Source organism: Antedon mediterranea, chromosome 8 (assembly GCF_964355755.1).
Source record: "Antedon mediterranea chromosome 8, ecAntMedi1.1, whole genome shotgun sequence".
Taxonomy (NCBI): domain Eukaryota; kingdom Metazoa; phylum Echinodermata; class Crinoidea; order Comatulida; family Antedonidae; genus Antedon; species Antedon mediterranea.
This window is the reverse complement of record NC_092677.1, coordinates 10,546,517-10,570,588: the sequence shown is the minus strand read 5'-3', so window position 1 is coordinate 10,570,588 and position 24,072 is coordinate 10,546,517. Positions and strand designations below refer to the sequence as shown.

The 24,072-nt window shown below is 33.8% G+C and overlaps 1 protein-coding gene across 1 annotated transcript in view; it reads left to right on the top strand.

Annotated features, from left to right (window-relative positions):
* Window positions 1–24,072, top strand: part of LOC140057604 (uncharacterized) — a 63,296-nt gene that overhangs the window by 17,838 nt on the left and 21,386 nt on the right. Inside the window, exons 26-73 of the mRNA XM_072103320.1 lie at window positions 923–1,045; window positions 1,193–1,315; window positions 1,598–1,720; window positions 1,897–2,019; window positions 2,132–2,254; window positions 2,521–2,643; window positions 2,921–3,043; window positions 3,334–3,456; window positions 3,617–3,739; window positions 4,221–4,343; window positions 4,468–4,590; window positions 4,944–5,066; window positions 5,380–5,502; window positions 5,650–5,772; window positions 6,086–6,208; window positions 6,347–6,469; window positions 7,369–7,491; window positions 14,198–14,320; window positions 14,458–14,580; window positions 14,696–14,818; window positions 14,914–15,036; window positions 15,543–15,665; window positions 15,780–15,902; window positions 15,999–16,121; window positions 16,628–16,750; window positions 16,866–16,988; window positions 17,085–17,207; window positions 17,715–17,837; window positions 17,952–18,074; window positions 18,176–18,298; window positions 18,413–18,535; window positions 18,675–18,797; window positions 19,151–19,273; window positions 19,388–19,510; window positions 19,650–19,772; window positions 19,887–20,009; window positions 20,124–20,246; window positions 20,600–20,722; window positions 20,837–20,959; window positions 21,100–21,222; window positions 21,337–21,459; window positions 21,574–21,696; window positions 21,811–21,933; window positions 22,078–22,200; window positions 22,527–22,649; window positions 23,000–23,122; window positions 23,686–23,808; window positions 23,937–24,059. Coding sequence (XP_071959421.1) covers window positions 923–1,045; window positions 1,193–1,315; window positions 1,598–1,720; window positions 1,897–2,019; window positions 2,132–2,254; window positions 2,521–2,643; window positions 2,921–3,043; window positions 3,334–3,456; window positions 3,617–3,739; window positions 4,221–4,343; window positions 4,468–4,590; window positions 4,944–5,066; window positions 5,380–5,502; window positions 5,650–5,772; window positions 6,086–6,208; window positions 6,347–6,469; window positions 7,369–7,491; window positions 14,198–14,320; window positions 14,458–14,580; window positions 14,696–14,818; window positions 14,914–15,036; window positions 15,543–15,665; window positions 15,780–15,902; window positions 15,999–16,121; window positions 16,628–16,750; window positions 16,866–16,988; window positions 17,085–17,207; window positions 17,715–17,837; window positions 17,952–18,074; window positions 18,176–18,298; window positions 18,413–18,535; window positions 18,675–18,797; window positions 19,151–19,273; window positions 19,388–19,510; window positions 19,650–19,772; window positions 19,887–20,009; window positions 20,124–20,246; window positions 20,600–20,722; window positions 20,837–20,959; window positions 21,100–21,222; window positions 21,337–21,459; window positions 21,574–21,696; window positions 21,811–21,933; window positions 22,078–22,200; window positions 22,527–22,649; window positions 23,000–23,122; window positions 23,686–23,808; window positions 23,937–24,059 — 5,904 coding nt within the window. The remainder of the gene's footprint in view (window positions 1–922; window positions 1,046–1,192; window positions 1,316–1,597; window positions 1,721–1,896; window positions 2,020–2,131; window positions 2,255–2,520; window positions 2,644–2,920; window positions 3,044–3,333; window positions 3,457–3,616; window positions 3,740–4,220; window positions 4,344–4,467; window positions 4,591–4,943; window positions 5,067–5,379; window positions 5,503–5,649; window positions 5,773–6,085; window positions 6,209–6,346; window positions 6,470–7,368; window positions 7,492–14,197; window positions 14,321–14,457; window positions 14,581–14,695; window positions 14,819–14,913; window positions 15,037–15,542; window positions 15,666–15,779; window positions 15,903–15,998; window positions 16,122–16,627; window positions 16,751–16,865; window positions 16,989–17,084; window positions 17,208–17,714; window positions 17,838–17,951; window positions 18,075–18,175; window positions 18,299–18,412; window positions 18,536–18,674; window positions 18,798–19,150; window positions 19,274–19,387; window positions 19,511–19,649; window positions 19,773–19,886; window positions 20,010–20,123; window positions 20,247–20,599; window positions 20,723–20,836; window positions 20,960–21,099; window positions 21,223–21,336; window positions 21,460–21,573; window positions 21,697–21,810; window positions 21,934–22,077; window positions 22,201–22,526; window positions 22,650–22,999; window positions 23,123–23,685; window positions 23,809–23,936; window positions 24,060–24,072) is intronic.

Genomic DNA, 24,072 nt, shown 5'->3' with positions numbered 1-24,072 from the left:
AAAGAAAGAAAGATAATATTTGAAAGTAAATGAAACAAGTTTCGCAATTGCTGAGGTTTTTTTTCTTCATAAATTTAATTATGAATTCATAGTCACTTACTACTGTACTGTACATCACTTAACAATAACATTTAATGACAATAAAAAGAAATACCTCTGAAATGCTCACAAACAAGAACAAATGACTGAAGCTATATTCAGTCTTTTGGTTATCATTAAATATTTCCCATTGATGATTTCCCTTATTCTGTATTGTATAAGACACCTGAATATATTTTTGTCAGTTGATTGGAGGATTGTGGGTCACATGATATTCAATAGATGTATACTATGGAACTCTTGATTATGTTTATGAGAGTGCAATAGTCTGTTTTATAGAAAAAATGTTTGTCAACTTTGATGAACATTCCCGCATGAAATCTTATAGCACCGCCTATGTTTTGCTTGGTTTTGACATATAAACAATAACATTAAAATGGCACTGGATCAGAACTAACATTTTTGGAGAGCGTATATACTATTAGACCAAAAAAGTATTTAAATTTTCTTTAAATCGTTTGTATGATTTTTATTAATTAATGGAAACTATACAAGATATTGAATCATCAGAAAAGAAGATTGATGACATATACTGATGAAATGTTATATTTCCATCTTTCACCTTATGAAAATATAACCTTTCATCTTTCACCTCATGAAAATAGTTATCCGTTTGCACTAATAAACATTCATTATTTGGGATATGTTATGTATTGGTTCATCATAAAATATGTTGGGAATTTTCTTTAAAAGACAATTTTGTGAAACTTTTCGTTTCCATTTGTACCCCTTTAGCATTATTGAAAAAATACACATGTCACTTTGAATTCTTATGTGTGTAAATAATGTAGCGTAAATAATAGGCTATGTAATTTGTGTATAGTGTTGAATGCTTGTAACAACAATGCTTGTCAGAATGGAGCTGCTTGTGTCCAGGTTTCTGGTTCCTGTACAGCATACACATGTTCCTGTCCATCATGTTATACTGGAACCTTTTGTGAAACTTGTAAGTTAAAATGCCTTATAATTCATTCTTTGAAGCATTTCAGTAATGTATTTACAGTATTTTAGTATTAATATTTTTAGTTTTTTTATTATACAGTAAACCGTTGTAAAATTATTCTAACTTGACCTAAAATCTTCAAATTGTTAGTGTTGAATGCCTGCTCTAACAATGCTTGTCAGAATGGAGCTGCTTGTGTCCAGGTTTCTGGTTCCTGTACAGCATACACATGTTCCTGTCCATCATGTTATACTGGACAGTTCTGCGAAACTTGTAAGTTTTCCCTTAATGTAACTTTCTGTCTAAAAAGAAGTTTTGTGTGAGTTTGTTGTCTTGGTTAAAATGTTTATGCTATGTTTATAATTTCTGATTCTTTACATTTTAAGTAATCTGAAATTTATTTTATGTTTCTTAAAACTTGAAAGATCCCAGTTTTTCTTAAATAAAAAATGTATACGTAGTATGAATTAATGTCTTCTCAGTCTGGTTCACAATGTGTCTAATTGTTTAATGTTTGTGTGATATCAATTTGTTCTTAATGTTTCTCTATGTTAGTGTTGAATGCTTGTAATAACAATGCTTGTCAGAATGGAGCTGCTTGTGTCCAGGTTTCTGGTTCCTGTACAGCATACACATGTTCTTGTTCATCATGTTACACTGGACAATTCTGTGAAACTTGTGAGTTTCTTTGGTTGTCCATTCTTCATCTTAATGATGTACATAAAAGGAATACATTTATATTTCAATTTTGTCTTTTGTTGATTGTTTTTTCATATTTATTATTATTGCATTGCTGAATGCTTATGATACCCATTGTTTATGATACCCATTGTTTATATTGTTTTTTGTTTCAGTGTTGAATGCTTGCTCTAACAATGCTTGTCAGAATGGGGCTGGTTGTGTTCAGGTTTCTGGTTCCTGTACAGCATACACATGTTCTTGTCCATCATGTTATACTGGAACATTCTGTGAAACTTGTGAGTTTTATTTTCATTTCTACTTGTATATCATTATTCATAGTCACTCTTAATTATTACTCTTCTTAGTCTAGTACAATGTGTGTAATTCATGTCATGTTTTTTTTATCAGTGTTGAATGCTTGCTCTAACAATGCTTGTCAGAATGGAGGTGGTTGTGTCCAGGTTTCTGGTTCCTGTACAGCATACACATGTTCCTGTCCATCATGTTACACTGGAACATTCTGCGAAACTTGTAAGTTTTCCCTTAATGTAACTTTCTGTCTAAAAAGAAGTTTTGTGTGAGTTTGTTGTCTAGGTTAAAATGTTTATGCTATGTTTATAATTTCTGTTTCTTTACATTTTAAGTAATCTGAAATTTATTTTATGTTTCTTAAAACTTTCTTAAATAAAAAATGTATACGTAGTATGAAGTAATGTCTTCTCAGTCTGGTTCACAATGTGTCTAATTGTTTAATGTTTGTGTGATATCAATTTGTTCTTAATGTTTCTCTATGTTAGTGTTGAATGCTTGTAATAACAATGCTTGTCAGAATGGAGCATTTTGTGTCCAGGTTTCTGGTTCCTGTACAGCATACACATGTACCTGCTCATCATGTTACACTGGACAATTTTGTGAAACTTGTAAGTCTCTGTAGTTGTCTATTCTTTTACTATAATTTATATTTCTGTTGAATTCTCTCTTCTTTGTCTCATGTTGGTTGTATATATAATGTTTACAAAATAAATTTCTATAACTAACATTGCCAAAATGAAGCTGCTTGTTTCCTGGTTTCTGGTTTTTGAACAACATACACATGAATAGCTACATGTGTATGTTGTATTTAACATCGACTGTATGTGTTTACAAGTGTAGGTTTATTTTTTTGTTTATTTGTTTTTAACCATTTCTCTATATTAGTGTTGAATGCTTGTAACAACAATGCTTGTCAGAATGGAGCTGCTTGTGTCCAGGTTTCTGGTTCCTGTACAGCATACACATGTACCTGTCCATCATGTTACACTGGACAATTCTGTGAAACTTGTAAGTTTTTATTTAACTAACTATATATAACTTGTCAATTTATTATGATTGGATAATCATAATCATTTCATAATGGTTTATTTTTAAATTGCTTGATCAATTGTTGTTGTTGTTAGTTCCAAGTTGATCACGAATGTAAATATTATGTGTGTATTGTTTTGCTTGTGTTTTTCTGCCAAGAAAACAATTATCATTATACTATGTATGAATGACTTAATAAATCGAACTGAATCTGAATCTGGATTTTTACAATTTTATACTTAATATTTCTTTTGAATATTCTTCAATAGTATTGAATGCTTGTTCCAGCCATTCTTGTCAGAGTGGAGCTGCTTGTGTCCAGGTTTCTGGTTCCTGTACAGCATACACATGTACCTGTCCATCATGTTACACTGGAGGCTTTTGTGAAACTTGTAAGTTAACTTGCCCTATATTTCATTTTAACTTGTTAAAGCACTTCAAGAACTTATAGACAGTATTAATATTTGTAGTTCTTTATTATACAGTAAATAGTTATATACAGTAAACAATGTCAAATTATTCTAAATTTAATTAAAATCTTTATATTGTTAGTGCTGAATGCCTGCTCTAACAATGCTTGTCAGAATGGAGGTGGTTGTGTCCAGGTTGCTGGTTCCTGTACAGCATACACATGTACCTGTCCATCATGTTACACTGGACAGTTCTGCGAAACTTGTAAGTTTTTCTTTAATGTAACTTTCCATTTAAAGTAATTAACATTTAGTATGATTAGGTTCGTAGTTAGTTAGAACATGTCTTTTACAATTTCTGTACAAATTTCTATAAAGTTTATATAAATTTATATATAGTTTGAACGCTTCTTTTGATCTTGTCAAGCTGTCTCGTCTCGACAATTTCTATATGGTTTCTAAATATTTATAGTAGACATTAGCCTGGTGCAGCCAGGCTATATTTATTATAGTTTTATAATTGATCTGGAAATTTCTACTTTGTGTCCCACATCTCTCAAAACTTGGTCTTGGTAAAATGCCAACCAAATATCGCAGAGTCCTGATTTGTTACAATAGGCTTTGATTTAAATACCATAAGTAAAAGAAGTTAAAGTTTGTTGTCTTGGTTAACAATGTTAACACTATGTTTATAATTTCTGTTTGTCTAAATCTAAGTAATCTGAAATTATTTTTGTTTGTAACAGTATTGAATGCATGTGACAACCATGTTTGTCAGAATGGAGCTGCTTGTGTCCAGGTTTCTGGTTCCTGTACAGCATACACTTGTACATGTCCATCATGTTACACTGGAACCTTTTGTGAAACTTGTAAGATTCACATGTCTTTTCTATTATTTTTTGGTTTTCTTAAACTTGGCAGTTTTTTTTCCATGATCTGTATTATATTGTTCTTGTTCTTGTTTTGTCAAATCATTTTAATCATTCTTTTCAGTGTTGAATGCTTGTAACAACAATGCTTGTCAGAATGGAGCTGCTTGTGTCCAGGTTTCTGGTTCCTGTACAGCATACACATGTTCTTGTCCATCATGTTATACTGGACAATTTTGTGAAACTTGTAAGTCTCTGTTCTTGTCCATTCTTCAACTACAATACATTTGTAACTCTTTATTCTCTCTTCTGTGTCTCGTGTTGATTGTATATTTAATGTTTACAAAATAAATTTCTAACTATTACAGTGTTGAATGCTAATGATAACCATTGTTGTCAGAATGGAGCTGCTTGTGTCCAGGTCTCTGGGTTGTGTACAGCATACACATATACAGCTACATGTGTATTTTGTACATGTCATGTTATTCCAAAAAAATCCATGAGGCTTCCTTTACAGTGTTGTTTTATCATCATATGTATGTGTATAATATTGTGCGAAGTGTTTTCTTCAATTTGTTCTTAACTGTTTCTCTATATTAGTGTTGAATGCTTGTAACAACAATGCTTGTCAGAATGGAGCTGCTTGTGTCCAGGTTTCTGGTTCCTGTACAGCATACACATGTTCTTGTCCATCATGTTATACTGGACAGTTTTGTGAAACTTGTAAGTCTCTGTTCTTGTCCATTCTTCAACTACAATTTATATTTCAGTTGTGTTCTTCTAGTCTATTCTTCTGTGTCTCATATTGATTGTATATTTAATGTTTACAAAATAAATTTCTAACTATTACAGTGTTGAATGCTAATGATAGCCATTGTCAGAATGGAGCTGCTTGTGTCCAGGTTTCTGCTTTGTGTGCAGCATACACGTGTACAGCTACATGTGTATGTTGTATTTATAATTTTCAGTATGTGTATAATATTATGCCAAGTGGTGTTTTTTCTTCAATTTGTTCTTAACTGTTTCTCTCTATTAGTATTAAATGCTTGTACCAACCATGCTTGTCAGAATGGAGGTGGTTGTGTCCAGGTTTCTGGTTCCTGTACAGCATACACATGTTCATGTCCATCATGTTACACTGGACAATTCTGTGAAACTTGTAAGTTAACATGCCTTATAATTCATTCTTTTAAGCATTTAAAGAATGTATTTACAGTATTCTAGTATTAATATTTTTAGTTTTTTTATTATACAATAAACAGTTGTAAAATTATTCTAACTTAAACTAAAATCTTTAAATTGTTAGTGTTGAATGCCTGCTCTAACAATGCTTGTCAGAATGGAGCTGGTTGTGTCCAGGTTTCTGGTTCCTGTACAGCATACACATGTTCTTGTCCATCCTGTTACACTGGACAATTCTGTGAAACTTGTAAGTTTTCATTTAGCTATCTGTGTATAACTTGTCACAGTGGCGTAATGGCTATGAGCACTCACTGGCTAAACCCAGGGGCCCGGAGCTTATGGGAGCCCATGAGCAGTACCCAGAGGAAAAAACAAGCATTGAAATATGACGAAAATCCTAAAAACGCCTGAGGCCTCCAGCGTTGGAACTTGGAGGGCCACTTAGATTTACTAAACCAGGGCCTCTGGCCTCTGTGTTACGCCATTGACTTGTCAATTTATTATTATGATTGGATTCTTATAATTATAATTTAATATTTCTTTGGATTATTCTTCAATAGTATTGAATGCCTGTTCTAACCATGCTTGTCAGAATGGAGCTGCTTGTGTCCAGGTTTCTGGCTCCTGTACAGCATATACATGTAGCTGTCCATCATGTTACACTGGACAATTCTGTGAAACTTGTAAGATTCAATATGTCATTTCTAATATTGTTTGTTTTCTTAAACTTGTCAGTTTTTTTCGTTTCTTGTGTTTTTCATGATCTGTATTATATTGTTCTTGTCCTTGTTTTGTCAAACCATTTTAATCATTCATTTCAGTATTGAATGCTTGTAACAACAATGCTTGTCAGAATGGAGCTGGTTGTGTCCAGGTTTCTGGTTCCTGTACAGCATACACATGTTCTTGTCCAAACTGTTATACCGGAACATTCTGTGAAACTTGTAAGCTTCCAATGTATACTCAGTATAAAGTAATGTCTTCTCAATCCGGTTCACAATGTGTCTAATTATTTCATGTTTGTGTGATATCAATTTGTTCTTAATATTTCTCTATGTTAGTATTGAATGCATGTAACAACAACGCTTGTCAGAATGGAGCATTTTGTGTCCAGGTTTCTGGTTCCTGTACAGCATACACATGTACTTGTCCATCATGTTACACTGGAACATTCTGTGAAACTTGTAAGATCCCAGTTTTTCTTAAAGAACGTATACTCATTATAAAGGAGTCTGGTTTACAATGTGTCTAATTGTTTAATGTTTGTCTGTTATCAATTTGTTTTTTAATGTTTCTCTATGTTAGTGTTGAATGCTTGTAGCAACAACGCTTGCCAGAATGGAGCTGGTTGTGTCCAGGTTTCTGGTTCCTGTACAGCATACACATGTTCTTGTCCATCATGTTACACTGGAACTTTCTGTGAAACTTGTGAGTTTCATTTTCATTTCTACTTGTATATCATTATTCATAGTCAATCTAAATTGTTACTCTTCTTAGTCTAGTACACAATGTGTGTAATTCATGTCATGTTTGTTTTAACAGTGTTGAATGCTTGCTCTAACCATGCTTGTCAGAATGGAGCTGGTTGTGTCCAAGTTTCTGGTTCCTGTACAGCATACACATGTTCTTGTTCATCATGTTACACTGGACAATTCTGTGAAACTTGTGAGTTTCTTTGGTTGTCCATTCTTCATCTTAATGATGTACATAAAAAGAATACATTTATATTTCAATTTTATCTGGCTTTGTTGATTGTTTTTTCATATTTATTATTATTGCATTGCTGAATGCTTATGATACCCATTGTTTATGATACCCATTGTTTATATTGTTTTTGTTTCAGTGTTGAATGCTTGCTCTAATAATGCTTGTCAGAATGGGGCTGGTTGTGTTCAGGTTTCTGGTTCCTGTACAGCATACACATGTTCTTGTCCATCATGTTATACTGGAACATTCTGTGAAACTTGTGAGTTTTATTTTCATTTCTACTTGTATACCATTATTCATAGTCAATCTAAATTGTTATTCTTCTTAGTCTAGTACACAATGTGTGTAATTCATGTCATGTTTTTTTTATCAGTGTTGAATGCTTGTTCTAACCATGCTTGCCAGAATGGAGGTGGTTGTGTCCAGGTTGCTGGTTCCTGTACAGCATACACGTGTTCTTGTCCATCATGTTACACTGGACAATTTTGTGAAGCTTGTAAGTAGAATACAATATCCTAGAATCAAGAGACTTATTTTAAAACATTGTGTTTGAGCATAAAGTATTAATAATATTACCCGTCAACCAATAGACGGGTACCATCTAATTATTCTCAAATATCTAAAATGTCTTGCTAACGGTGGAGGTCATTGAAATCAGTATCTCCAATAATTCCGGAGACCAATACAAGGCTGAATTTATTTTTTAAAATATCTTTGAAAATTCCTTGTTTTAATGCACTATTAAACAATTCTGTTATGGAAGGTGCTAATTCAAAAGCATAATCGCGTAAGCGTTGAGCAGGGATGTCAGCATGATGCCCTGTTTTCTATGGTTTGATTTAAGGGGCACTTACCGCCTGCTATCCAATATAAATATCATAGAGTAACAAATTAACTTTAGGGCTTTGGCATAAGAAAAAAAATATATAATAACTAGTAGTGAGCTATTTAGTTGCCCAGTACGTCTATATCTTCTATCAAGATTACCATGGAATTTTAGGAATGTATTACATGTTTATTGCAGTAATAAATGCCTGTGATGGTAATCAATGTGCCAACGGAGCTGGATGTACTGGGATCGATGGAAGCTGTGTAACATATGCCTGTAGTTGTCCAACTTGCTATCGAGGAAACTTTTGTGATGAATGTAAGTGTATTTGTTATTTCAATCGTTTTCTCAAATGTTTATACTATATAAATTAGGTCTATGCATAATTTTGATTAAATAGTCAAGTATGTTTTTAGTATTTAAATCTTTCCGCCAGAATATTGTTAATTTTTGGTAAATATTTATTATTTAAGTGATAAATGCTTGTGAAACCAGTACTTGTCAGAATGGAGCTGCTTGTGTCCAGGTTTCTGGTTCCTGTACAGCATACACATGTTCTTGCCCATCATGTTATACTGGACAATTCTGTGAAACATGTAGGTTGTTTTACAATTTTCTATTTCTTTTACTTGTTCCATTGTCATCTAAAGCGTGGTTCTTACTAGAACACAAAGCAAAGTCTTGTATTGCGTAATCATAAGTGGGCATGTGGCGCAGCAGGGCCGTAGCCAGGATCTGTCAAGGGGGGGTTCGGACACTAAATATTTGGGTCAACCCCCCCCCCCCCCCTTCCCCCTCCCCCAGCCTGATGCGAAGCGAATTTTGTTAAATGACACCCCTAGATGGCCGGAAAAGACACTCTCGTGCAGCATGCTATATAACCAATGAGCAAAAAGATCGTACTTTTTTCCTCCTCCTCAAACACGTCGATAATTTAAATGACGATAACTATTTGTTGCCGTATGTTAGATGCGCGTGCTCTGTGCGGGACTGCCGATTGTTTGATCATTTACTCCGTATTTTGTTTTGCGTTCAAGTTCAATGCGAACGTATATCTAGGAGCAGCCCCGAAAAAAGCACACTGGGCGAAGGCAAATGCTATTTGATAGCTCTATCTATAATATTTATTTACAGAAATTTGTTGAGGAATATAAATATGTAAATAGGTGATATTGATACATTTTAGTACGTATCGACTGGTGGTCTAGAAAAAAATAATCGGATGCCATAATGTGAACTACAGTACTTGATACCATAGATATTATAGTGTAAAATATTAATATTCACTATAATCCTCTATGATACATTATACTTCATAGTCACACATAAATACTGATGTACGTCGGAAGGCTATATACTTTATGCATGCTGCCTGACTGCCAGTGATCTAAACAATTATAGGTACGCAGTTTGTCTGGCGGTGTCCTTTGTACGAATCGTTCGTGCGCCAGCTCGCTATGAGACGCGTCAATATCATGTTACATGCAGGGACCAAACATTTATTTTTCAGGTTAAAATCGGCAATTCATTTGCAGCTTTTAGAAATTTACAGACACGTATCACTAGTTGACGCTCATACAGAGAAGAAGGTTCACGAACAAGTTTACGAATTTTTCAATTTACAAACAACTTTTTGTGCTGTGGGGCACGTATTTGGAGGATTTTTGGAGATGAGGGTGAGGTATTGGGCATGTCGGGGATGGGGGTTCGCAGTTGGTTAAGGGGGGTTCGCTGTAAAGGGGGGTTCGCCCGAACCATAAAAACCCCCCCTGGCTACGGGCCTGCGCAGTGTGTCGGACGTTGGACAACTGATCGTGAGATCGAGGTTCGAATCCAACTCTTGCTACATTGCTTGTATCCTTAGGCAAGATACTTTACTTAGGTTTGCCTCTCTCCACCCAGGTGTATAAATGGGTACCTGGTTAGATCAAGACACAACTTTGCGCTGATTACTAGCTGCATTATGGGAGTATGTTTCCATACGTGTTTGATCCAAAAAATGATTGGGGTAATAATGTTCAGCGCTTAGAGGTTTCACAACATTAGGTGCTATATAAATCCAGGATATTATTATTATTAACCAACACAATGCAAGACAAAAAAACATAGTACGGCGCATACACAAAAGTATGCGGGGTCAAAGTCTACTGAATGCTAACTTTGACGCGCAACAAGCAGGTTTGATTTCACGCACGTGGAGGCAAACACATTTATTGGAAAGACATTTTCTTATGTTGCGTCGGTTGCATTACGTTGGTGTATTTTTTCCAACAACGATAGGACAAATAGATTTATATTTACCTGTTTTATTTACCCCTATGTTTCTTGTTAACAAAATAATTTGTAACTATTGCAGTGTTGAATGCTTGTACCAACAATGCTTGTCAGAATGGAGCTGGTTGTGTCCAGGTTTCTGGTTCCTGTACAGCATACACATGTACCTGTCAAACTTGTTACACTGGAACATTCTGCGAAACTTGTAAGATTCTATTTTTATCTATATAATATTTTAACATTTTAATCAGCTAACCACAATATATTTAATATGTACTTTTACTGTTTTCTAATATTATTTCAGTGTTGAATGCTTGTACCAACAATGCTTGCCAGAATGGAGCTGGATGTGTCCAGGTTTCTGGTTCCTGTACAGCATACACATGTACCTGTCAAACTTGTTACACTGGAACATTCTGTGAAACTTGTAAGATTCTATTTTCATCTTTGTTTGTTGTATCATATTTGATTTGTTCACAGTAGTCATTTCAGTTCAATTATTTCTATATTTAACTTAGATATTTTCTTACTTTTTTCACAGTGTTGAATGCATGTAACAACAATGCTTGTCAGAATGGTGGTGCTTGTGTCCAGGTCTCTGGTTCCTGTACAGCATACACATGTTCTTGTCCAAACTGTTATACTGGAACATTCTGCGAAACTTGTAAGGTTCTATTTTTATCTATATAATATTTTGATATTTTAATCAGCTAACCACAATATATTTAGTATGTATTTTTACTGTTTTCTAATATTTATTTCAGTGTTGAATGCTTGTAATAACAATGCTTGTCAGAATGGAGCTGGTTGTGTCCAGGTTTCTGGTTCCTGTACAGCATACACATGTAGCTGTCCATCTTGTTATACAGGGCAATTTTGTGAAACTTGTGAGTTTTAATTTCTATAGTGGATATGTTAATAGAATTATAGTAAATCAATGCATTTGTTTTTACATACTGTTTTATTTCAGTATTGAATGCTTGTTCCAGCAATGCTTGTCAGAATGGAGCTGGTTGTGTCCAGGTTTCTGGTTCCTGTACAGCATACACATGCGCCTGTCCATCATGTTATACAGGGCAATTTTGTGAAACTTGTAAGTTTCAATGTTTTCATCACCAACTAATAATGCATAGTCAATAGTATCTTTACCCACTATGGTGTAAGTCATGTGTCCAAATCAAATCAATTTCTTCTTGGTTGGCTCCATATCACTATTTCACTCTTTATTTTTGTCTTTAATGTACAGGATTTTGATGTAAATTGTTGTTAAGTGTAAATCATACAACGTAGTAATAATAATAGTTCTACTTTTCTCCAGTAGTAGAGAGCGAAAAAGTAATGGTTTTTTAAGAATCAGTTGTATGTAAAACATTAATATTAATATTCAAATATTTTAATTGCTTCTACATAAACATTGTGTCTAAATTCGTGTTTTCTTAATAGTGTTGAATGCTTGTACCACTCATGCTTGTCAGAATGGAGCTGCTTGTGTCCAGGTTTCTGGTTCATGTGAGCTTTACACATGTACATGTCCATCATGTTATACTGGTCGATATTGCGAAACATGTAAGTTCTATGAAAGATTGTAAGTTTCTTAGTTTTCCATCTATCTACTCTGAGGCTGGCTTGTGTGTCAATATATGTGTGAGAGCGTGTGGCCTTCTGATCGGGAATGGGAATCCAATCCTTGTCGCATTGCTTGTGTCCTTAGGCAAGACACTTTACTTACATTTAATTCTCCCCTAGCAGGTGTACAAATGGGTACCTGGTAAGGTCAAAGCATAGGCTGAGCTGATTACTAGTTACAACATTATGGAAGCATTTTTCTATATATATTTGATCAAAAATTACCAGAGAATTATAATGTGAAGCGCTTTGTGCATCAAGTGCTATATAACAACAACGTTTTATAATTATATCAATCTCTTCATGTTAGTGTGTTCATATCATTGTTTTTTTTTTAGTATTGAATGCTTGTGATAACAATGCCTGTCAGAATGGAGCTGGTTGTCTCCAGGTTTCTGGTTCCTGTACAGCATACACATGTTCTTGTCCAAATTGCTACACTGGACAATTCTGTGAAACATGTAAGTTTTCATTTATAATTGTTAAAATTTTAGATGATGGTGTCTGATAAATCGACTAATGTAGCAGTAAAAGTAAACATTTATAATATAAATTTTCTGTTTTATATTGGGGACATTTCACTTTAATTTTGCATTTTCCTTACAGTATTAAATGCTTGTACCAGCAATGCTTGTCAGAATGGAGCTGGTTGTGTCCAGGTTTCTGGTTCCTGTACAGCATACACATGTGCCTGCCCATCGTGTTATACAGGGCAATTCTGTGAAACTTGTAAGTTTCTTCTGTACAATTGACTAAATAACTGTAAAAACTGATAATTTATTTATTTGTATTCACTTTTTTTTTTTATTTATGATTTGTGAAGTTTATTAAAAATAACCCCAGATTATCTTGAGAGTAGAACCGGTTAAATCACAAAAGATGTGTTATCATTCAGCCACAAATGTTTCAAAATATTTCAACAGATTACATATTACTCTCTGTATTTTATCAGTGTTAAATGCTTGTTCGAACAGCGCTTGTCAAAATGGAGCTACCTGTGTCCAGGTTTCTGGTTCCTGTACAGCATACACATGCACCTGTCCATCGTGTTATACCGGACAATTCTGTGAAACTTGTGAGTTTCTGCGATTGTTTTAAACAACTACTGTACATAGCACAACTACATTTATATTTATAAATCAAAGAGCTGCATAGGCAGGATATAGAAAAAAAACAAGGTCAAATAAGTTAAAACTGCCTCAATATAGATTTATTTTAACGACATGTTTCGGGCATAGCCCATCATCAGGTGAAAAGAATTGTAACAAAGGATAACATATATAAGTCACAAAATTACATAATAAAACAAATCAGCCAATCAAAGATGTTAACAAACAAAAGGCATAGTTATAAAGGCACGCCTCCAAAAGCTATGGGGTACAAAGCAGGAATGGTTGCTTATAAAGCAGGAAATTTAAAACAAAGACAAAAGCTTCAAGTGTAAATAATTGTTAATATGTGAATGTCTCTGGCAAAATTAATGTTTAAAGGATCTAAATTGTACATTTATGCCGGTAGGGGCAAGAGTGCCAAGCTTTACAATTATTCTTTCTTCTATAATTCTACGAGATGTCTCAGAACAATTACATACTTTAACACCAGAAATTGTAATATCCGAAAGGGAATGCTCATTATTACAAAAATGGGTGGCTATAGGTAATCCGGGAGTCTTTAGAATCACCTAACCTGCGTTTAGTTTCACCAATATAAAGCATATTACATTTAGTACACGAAATACAATAAACTAGATTTCTAGTGGTGCACGTAATACGATCTGTGATAACATAATTACCAGAAGGTCCTACTATTTGGTTTGAACATGAAACGTAATTACATTTATATTTATCTCTTTTAACGCCCTTATCTTTCTTGTTATTCAAGTATTGAATGCTTGTACCAACAATGCTTGTCAGAATGGAGCTGGTTGTGTCCAGGTTTCTGGTTCCTGTACAGCATACACATGTTCTTGTCCAAATTGCTACACTGGACAATTTTGTGAAACTTGTAAGTTCAATTGTGCCAGCATTGGTATTAGAGTTAGACCTAAACCAAGTTTGTTATATAATTAGCATTTTACAGAAACTGTGGCACTATAGATTTATGATTAAAGATAGTACATATATGTTTTAACACAATTACTCTTTAAGAATTTCAGGTAAAGATTACACATTTTGGCTTCGTTTTTATGTTATGTATATTGATACAATAATTATAATAACTTTTTGCATATACTCAGTGTTGAATGCCTGTTCCAGCCATGCTTGCCAGAATGGAGCTAATTGTATCCAGGTTTCTGGTTCCTGTACAGCATACACATGTGCCTGTCCTTCATGTTACACTGGAACATTCTGTGAAACCTGTAAGTTTCATTTTTGTTTTATTCAGTTGACTAAACAACTATAAATGATTTTATGTTTTTCTTCACATGTTATATTTTTTAAATAGATATTTCTATTTTACATTTTTTCCAAAATACATTGTTTTTTTTTATTTCAGTGTTAAATGCTTGCTCTAACCATGCTTGTCAGAATGGAGCTGGTTGTGTCCAGGTTTCTGGTTCCTGTACAGCATACACATGTTCTTGTCCATCATGTTATACTGGAACATTCTGTGAAACTTGTAAGTTTATGTAATTCTTTATTCTTTTACATCTCAAAAGAAGGATCAAATTTTTTAAAACATCAAAAAGATGATTAGAAGGTAAAGAATGCATATAATTTCCTATATTTTGCAGTGTTGAATGCTTGTTCTAACAGCGCTTGTCAGAATGGAGCTACCTGTGTCCAGGTTTCTGGTTCCTGTACAGCATACACATGCACCTGTCCATCGTGTTATACCGGACAATTCTGTGAAACTTGTGAGTTTCTGCAATTGTTTTAAACAACTACTGTACATAGCACAATTACATTTATATTTATCTCTTTTAACCATTTATCTTTCTTGTTATTCCAGTATTGAATGCTTGTACCAACAATGCTTGTCAGAATGGAGGTGGTTGTGTCCAGGTGTCTGGTTCCTGTACAGCATACACATGTTCTTGTCCAAATTGTTATACTGGACAATTCTGCGAAACTTGTGAGTTTAAACCTATGTCGTTACTTAGAAATTTAAATTAGTAGGCCTACATATAGGTTTAATATACTATTCTTAAATTTCCATGGATTTGAATAATGCTTGTCAGAATTGCATGAATTTTTCAGGCCTATTATAAAATACCTATACTATATAAGATTTTATATATGCTATGCTTAAATTCCCATGCATTGGTAGTGTTGAATGCTTGCTCCAACAATGCTTGTCAGAATGGAGCCTTTTGTGTCCAGGTTTCTGGTTCCTGTACAGCATACACATGTTCTTGTCCAACATGTTACACTGGACAATTTTGTGAAACATGTGAGTTATTTTTACTGAAAACTTGTCCAATATAATACTTCTTTACATTTATTCATTTTCAGTATTATTGCTGGTGGTGTCTCTTTTTCTTGCTTTTGTTATACTATTAAATAATCTACTAATTAATTAACAATGGTAATAATTACAAAACAATGACAATTTAAAAATGTTTTTCTTTTATTTTACAGTGTTGAATGCTTGTGATAACAATGCTTGTCAGAATGGAGGTGGTTGTGTCCAGGTTTCTGGTTCCTGTACAGCATACACATGTTCTTGTCCATCATGTTATACTGGAACATTCTGTGAAACTTGTAAGTTTATGTAATTCTTTATTCTTTTACATCTCAAAAGAAGGATCAAATTTTTAAAACCAAACAAAGATGATTAGAAGGTAAAGAATGCATATAATTTCCTATATTTTGCAGTGTTGAATGCTTGTTCTAACAGCGCTTGTCAGAATGGAGCTACCTGTGTCCAGGTTTCTGGTTCCTGTACAGCATACACATGCACCTGTCCATCGTGTTATACCGGACAATTCTGTGAAACTTGTGAGTTTCTGCGATTGTTTTAAACAACTACTGTACATAGCACAACTACATTTATATTTATCTCTTTTAACCACTTTATCTTTCTTGTTATTCCAGTATTGAATGCTTGTACCAACAATGCTTGTCAGAATGGAGCTGGTTGTGTCCAGGTGTCTGGTTCCTGTACAGCATACACATGTTCTTGTCCAAATTGTTATACAGGACAATTCTGCGAAACATGTGAGTTTAAACCTATGTCGTTACTTAGAAATTTAAATTAGTAGGCCTACATATAGGTTTAATATACTATTCTTAAATTTCCATGGACTCGAATAATTCTTGTCAGAATTGCATGAATTTTTCAGGCCTATTATAAAATACCTATACTATATAAGATTTTATATATGCTATGCTTAAATTCCCATGCATTGGTAGTGTTGAATGCTTGTTCCAACAATGCTTGTCAGAATGGAGCCTTTTGTGTCCAGGTTTCTGGTTCCTGTACAGCATACACATGTTCTTGTCCAACATGTTACACTGGACAATTTTGTGAAACATGTGAGTTATTTTTACTGAAAACTTGTCCAATATAATACTTCTTAACATTTATTCATTTTCAGTATTATTGCTGGTGGTGTCTCTTTTTCTTGCATTTGTTATACTATTAAATAATATACTAATTAATTAACAATGGTAATAATTACAAAACAATGACAATTTAAAAATGTTTTTCTTTTATTTTACAGTGTTGAATGCTTGTGATAACAATGCTTGTCAGAATGGAGGCGGTTGTGTCCAGGTTTCTGGTTCCTGTACAGCATACACATGTTCTTGTCCATCATGTTATACTGGAACATTCTGTGAAACTTGTAAGTTTCTGTAATTCTTTATTTTTTTACATCTCAAAAAAAGGATCAAATTTTTTTTAACATAACAAAGATGATTAGAAGGTAAAGAATGCATATAATTTCCTATATTTTGCAGTGTTGAATGCTTGTTCTAACAGCGCTTGTCAGAATGGAGCTACCTGTGTCCAGGTTTCTGGTTCCTGTACAGCATACACATGCACCTGTCCATCGTGTTATACCGGACAATTCTGTGAAACTTGTGAGTTTCTGCGATTGTTTTAAACAACTACTGTACATAGCACAACTACATTTATATTTATCTCTTTTAACCACTTTATCTTTCTTGTTATTCCAGTATTGAATGCTTGTACCAACAATGCTTGTCAGAATGGAGCTGGTTGTGTCCAGGTGTCTGGTTCCTGTACAGCATACACATGTTCTTGTCCAAATTGTTATACAGGACAATTCTGCGAAACATGTGAGTTTAAACCTATGTCGTTACTTAGAAATTTAAATTAGTAGGCCTACATATAGGTTTAATATACTATTCTTAAATTTCCATGGATTCGAATAATTCTTGTCAGAATTGCATGAATTTTTCAGGCCTATTATAAAATACCTATACTATATAAGATTTTATATATGCTATGCTTAAATTCTCATGCATTGGTAGTGTTGAATGCTTGCTCCAACAATGCTTGTCAGAATGGAGCTTTTTGTGTCCAGGTTTCTGGTTCCTGTACAGCATACACATGTTCTTGTCCAACATGTTACACTGGACAATTTTGTGAAACATGTGAGTTATTTTTACTGAAAACTTGTCCAACATAATACTTCTTTACATTTATTCATTTTCAGTATTATTGCTGGTGGTGTCTCTTTTTCTTGCATTTGTTATACTATTAAATAATCTACTAATTAATTAACAATGGTAATAATTAAAAAAAAAACGACGATTTAAAAATGTTTTTCTTTTATTTTACAGTGTTGAATGCTTGTGATAACAATGCTTGTCAGAATGGAGGCGGTTGTGTCCAGGTTTCTGGTTCCTGTACAGCATACACATGTTCTTGTCCAAATTGTTACACTGGACAATTCTGTGAAACTTGTAAGTTTATGTAATTCTTTATTCTTTTACATCTCAAAAGAAGGATCAAATTTTTTTAACATAACAAAGATGATTAGAAAGTAAAGAATGCATATAATTTCCTATATTTTGCAGTGTTGAATGCTTGTTCTAACAGCGCTTGTCAGAATGGAGCTACCTGTGTCCAGGTTTCTGGTTCCTGTACAGCATACACATGTACCTGTCCATCGTGTTATACCGGACAATTCTGTGAAACTTGTAAGTTTCTGCGATTGCGATTGTTTTAAACAACTACTGTACATAGCACAACTACATTTATACTTATCTCTTTTAACCATTTATCTTTCTTGTTATTCCAGTATTGAATGCTTGTACCAACAATGCTTGTCAGAATGGAGGTGGTTGTGTCCAAGTTTCTGGTTCCTGTACAGCATACACATGTTCTTGTCCAAATTGTTATACTGGAACATTCTGTGAAACTTGTAAGTTTCATTTATATTTCTACTTGTATATCATTGTTCATAGTCAATCTAAAGTGTTACTCTTCTTAGTCTAGTACACAATGTGTGTAATTCATGTCATGTTTGTTTTATCAGTGTTGAATGCTTGCTCTAACCATGCTTGTCAGAATGGAGCTGGTTGTGTCCAGGTTTCTGGTTCCTGTACAGCATACACATGTTCTTGTCCAAATTGCTACACTGGACAATTCTGTGAAACTTGTAAGTTTCATTCATATTGCATCCAGTTGATTAAACAACTATAACAAAAATGATTTGTATATTTTTATTCACTCTTTATATTTTATATTAGATGTTTCTATGTTACATATTTTCTAAGTACATTGTTTTGTTATTTTAGTACTGAATGCTTGTGATAACAATGCTTGTCAGAATGGAGCTGGTTGTGTCCAGGTTTCTGGTTCCTGTACAGCATACACATGTTCTTGTCCATCATGTTATACTGGACAATTCTGTGAAACTTGTAAGTCAAAAAATATGTCCATATTGATCAATTTAATTGATTATGCCTATTATAAACTAAAAATACTATAAAAGATATCAAATACTATGCTTAAATTAATTTCCACGCATTGGTAGTGTTGAATGCTTGCTCCAACAACGCTTGTCAGAATGGAGCTGGTTGTATTCAGGTTTCTGGTTCATGTACAGCATACACAAGTTCTTGTCCAAATTGTTATACTGGAACATTTTGTGAAACTTGTTAGTTTCATTTATATTTCTACTTACATATCATTTTTCATAGTCAATCTAAAGTGTTACACTTCTTAGTCTAGTACACAATGTGTGTAATTCATGTCATGTTTGTTTTATCAGTGTTAAATGCTTGCTCTAACAATGCTTGTCAGAATGGAGCTGCTTGTGTCCAGGTTTCTGGTTCCTGTACAGCATACACATGTTCTTGTCCAAATTGTTATACTGGAACATTCTGTGAAACTTGTGAGTTTCATTTATATTTCTACTTGTATATCATTATTCATAGTCAATCTAAATTGTTACACTTCTTAGTCTAGTACACAATGTGTGTAATTCATGTCATGTTTGTTTTATCAGTGTTGAATGCTTGCTCTAACCATGCTTGTCAGAATGGAGCTGGTTGTGTCCAGGTTTCTGGTTCCTGTACAGCATACACATGTTCTTGTCCAAATTGCTACACTGGACAATTCTGTGAAACTTGTAAGTTTCATTCATATTGCATCCAGTTGATTAAACAACTATAACAAAAATGATTTGTATATTTTTATTCACTCTTTATATTTTATATTAGATGTTTCTATGTTTCATATTTTCTAAGTACATTGTTTTGTTATTTTAGTACTGAATGCTTGTGATAACAATGCTTGTCAAAATGGAGCTGGTTGTGTGCAGGTTTCTGGTTCCTGTACAGCATACACATGTTCTTGTCCAAATTGTTACACTGGACAATTCTGTGAAACTTGTAAGTTTTATTTATATTTCTACTTGTATATCATTATTCATAGTCAATCTAAAGTGTTACTCTTCTTAGTCTAGTACACAATGTGTGTAATTCATGTCATGTTTGTTTTATCAGTGTTGAATGCTTGCTCTAACCATGCTTGTCAGAATGGAGGTGGTTGTGTCCAGGTTTCTGGTTCCTGTACAGCATACACATGTTCTTGTCCAAATTGTTATACTGGAACATTCTGTGAAACTTGTGAGTTTCATTTTCATTTCTACTTGTATATCATTTTTCATAGTCAATCTAAATTGTTACTCTTCTTAGTGTAGTACACAATGTGTGTAATTCATGTTATGTTTGTTTTATCAGTGTTGAATGCTTGCTCTAACCATGCTTGTCAGAATGGAGCTGGCTGTGTCCAGGTTTCTGGTTCCTGTACAGCATACACGTGTTCTTGTCCATCATGTTATACTGGACAATTCTGTGAAACTTGTAAGTCAAAAAATATGTCCATATTGATAAATGTAATTGATTATGCCTATTATAAACTAAAAATACTATAAAAGATATCAAATACTATGCTTAAATTAATTTCCACGCATTGGTAGTGTTGAATGCTTGCTCCAACAACGCTTGTCAGAATGGAGCTGGTTGTATTCAGGTTTCTGGTTCATGTACAGCATACACAAGTTCTTGTCCAAATTGTTATACTGGAACATTTTGTGAAACTTGTTAGTTTCATTTATATTTCTACTTACATATCATTACTCAAATTCACTCTTAATTGTTACTCTTCTTAGTCTAGTACACAATGTGTGTAATTCATGTCATGTTTGTTTTATCAGTGTTAAATGCTTGCTCTAACAATGCTTGTCAGAATGGAGCTGCTTGTGTCCAGGTTTCTGGTTCCTGTACAGCATACACATGTTCTTGTCCAAATTGTTATACTGGAACATTCTGTGAAACTTGTGAGTTTCATTTATATTTCTACTTGTATATCATTATTCATAGTCAATCTAAAGTGTTACTCTTCTTAGTCTAGTACACAATGTGTGTAATTCATGTCATGTTTGTTTTATCAGTGTTGAATGCTTGCTCTAACCATGCTTGTCAGAATGGAGCTGGTTGTGTCCAGGTTTCTGGTTCCTGTACAGCATACACATGTTCTTGTCCAAATTGCTACACTGGACAATTCTGTGAAACTTGTAAGTTTCATTCATATTGCATCCAGTTGATTAAACAACTAATAACAAATATGATTTGTATATTTTTATTCACTCTTTATATTTTATATTAGATGTTTCTATGTTACATATTTTCTAAGTACATTGTTTTGTTATTTTAGTACTGAATGCTTGTGATAACAATGTTTGTCAAAATGGAGCTGGTTGTGTTCAGGTTTCTGGTTCCTGTACAGCATACACATGTTCTTGTCCAAATTGCTACACTGGACAATTCTGTGAAACTTGTGAGTTTCATTTACATATCTACTTGCATATCATTATTCATAGTCAATCTAAATTGTTACTCTTCTTAGTCTAGTACATAATGTGTGTAATTCATGTCATGTTTGTTTTATCAGTGTTGAATGCTTGCTCTAACAATGCTTGTCAGAATGGAGGTGGTTGTGTCCAAGTTTCTGGTTCCTGTACAGCATACACATGTTCTTGTCCAAATTGCTACACTGGACAATTCTGTGAAACTTGTGAGTTTCATTTACATATCTACTTGCATATCATTATTCATAGTCAATCTAAATTGTTACTATTCTTAGTCTAGTACACAATGTGTGTAATTCATGTCATGTTTTTTGTTTCAGTGTTGAATGCCTGCTCCAACAATGCTTGTCAGAATGGAGCTGGTTGTGTCCAGGTTTCTGGTTCCTGTACAGCATACACATGTTCTTGTCCAAATTGTTATACTGGAACATTCTGTGAAACTTGTGAGTTTCATTTACATTTCTACTTGTATATCATTATTCATAGTCATTCTAAATTGTTACTCTTCTTAGTCTAGTACACAATGTGTGTAATTCATGTCATGTTTGTTGTTTCAGTGTTGAATGCCTGCTCCAACAATGCATGTCAGAATGGAGCTGGTTGTGTCCAGGTTTCTGGTTCCTGTACAGCATACACATGTTCTTGTCCAAATTGCTACACTGGACAATTCTGTGAAACTTGTAAGTTTCATTCATGTTGCATTGCATCCAGTTGACTAAACAACTATATAAAAAATGATTTGTATATTTTTATTCACTCTTTATATTTTATATTAGATGTTTCTATGTTACATATTTTCTAAGTACATTTTTTTGTTATTTTAGTACTGAATGCTTGTGATAACAATGCTTGTCAAAATGGAGCTGGTTGTGTTCAGGTTTCTGGTTCCTGTACAGCATACACATGTTCTTGTCCAAATTGTTACACTGGACAATTCTGTGAAACTTGTAAGTTTCATTTATATTTCTACTTGCATATCATTATTCATAGTCAATCTAAAGTGTTACTCTTCTTAGTCTAGTACACAATGTGTGTAATTCATGTCATGTTTGTTTTATCAGTGTTGAATGCTTGCTCTAACAATGCTTGTCAGAATGGAGCTGGTTGTGTCCTGGTTTCTAGTTCCTGTACTGCATACACATGTTCTTGTCCATCATGTTACACTGGACAATTCTGTGAAATTTGTATGTTTCATTCATGTTGCATCCAGTATATTTTATTTTAGATGTTTCTATGTTACATATTTCCTAAGTGCATTATTCTATTATTTCAGTGTTGAATGCTTGTTCCAACAACGCTTGTCAGAATGGAGCTGGTTGTGTCCAGGTTTCTGGTTCCTGTACAGCATATACGTGTTCTTGTCCATCATGTTATACTGGACAATTTTGTGAAACTTGTAAGTCAAAAAATATGTCCATATTTATTATTTTAATTGATTAGGCCTATAAACTAAAAATACTATAAAAGATTTCAAATACTATGCTTAAATTAATTACCACGCATTGGTAGTGTTGAATGCTTGTTCCAACAACGCTTGTCAAAATGGAGCTGGTTGTGTCCAGGTTTCTGGTTCCTGTACAGCATACACATGTTCTTGTCCAAATTGTTTTACTGGACAATTTTGTGAAATTTGTTAGTATCATTTACATTTCTACTTGCATATCATTTTTGATAGTAACTCTTAATTGTTACTCTTCTTAGTCTAGTACACAATGTGTGTAATTCATGTCATGTTTGTTTTATCAGTGTTGAATGCTTGCTCTAACCATGCTTGTCAGAATGGAGCTGGTTGTGTCCAGGTTTCTGGTTCCTGTACAGCATACACATGTTCTTGTCCAAATTGTTACACTGGAACATTCTGTGAAACTTGTGAGTTTCAATTCATTTATATTTCTACTTGCATATCATTATTCATAGTCAATCTAAATTGTTACTATTCTTAGTCTAGTACACAATGTGTGTAATTCATGTCATGTTTGTTTTATCTGTGTTGAATGCCTGCTCCAACAACGCTTGTCAGAATGGAGCTGGTTGTGTCCAGGTTTCAGGTTCCTGTACAGCATACACATGTTCTTGTCCAAATTGTTATACTGGAACATTCTGTGAAACTTGTGACTTTCATTTTCATTTCTACTTACATATCATTACTCAAATTCACTCTTAATTGTTACTCTTCTTAGTCTAGTACACAATGTGTGTAATTCATGTCATGTTTGTTTTATCAGTGTTGAATGCTTGCTCTAACCATGCTTGTCAGAATGGAGCTGGTTGTGTCCAGGTTTCTGGTTCCTGTATAGCATACACATTTTCTTGTCCATCATGTTACACTGGACAATTCTGTGAAACTTGTACGTTTAATTCATGTTGCATCCAGTATATTTTATATTAGATGTTTCTATGTTACATATTTGTGCATTATTTTATTATTTCAGTATTGAATGCTTGTTCCAACAATGCTTGTCAGAATGGAGCTGGTTGTGTCCAAGTTTCTGGTTCCTGTACAGCATACACATGTTCTTGTCCAAACTGTTATACTGGACAATTCTGCGAAACTTGTAAGTTTCATTTATTTTCACACAGTTGACTAAACAACTGTAAATCCTTCATAACCAATTCTAAATTGACAATACATAATACAAGATTTCGGTTACATATTTTCTAAGTACATTGTTTTATTATTTAGTGTTGAATGCTTGTACCAACAATGCTTGTCAGAATGGAGGTGGTTGTGTCCAGGTTTCTGGTTCCTGTACAGCATACACATGTACCTGTCCATCATGTTACACCGGACAATTCTGTGAAACTTGTAAGTTAATCAC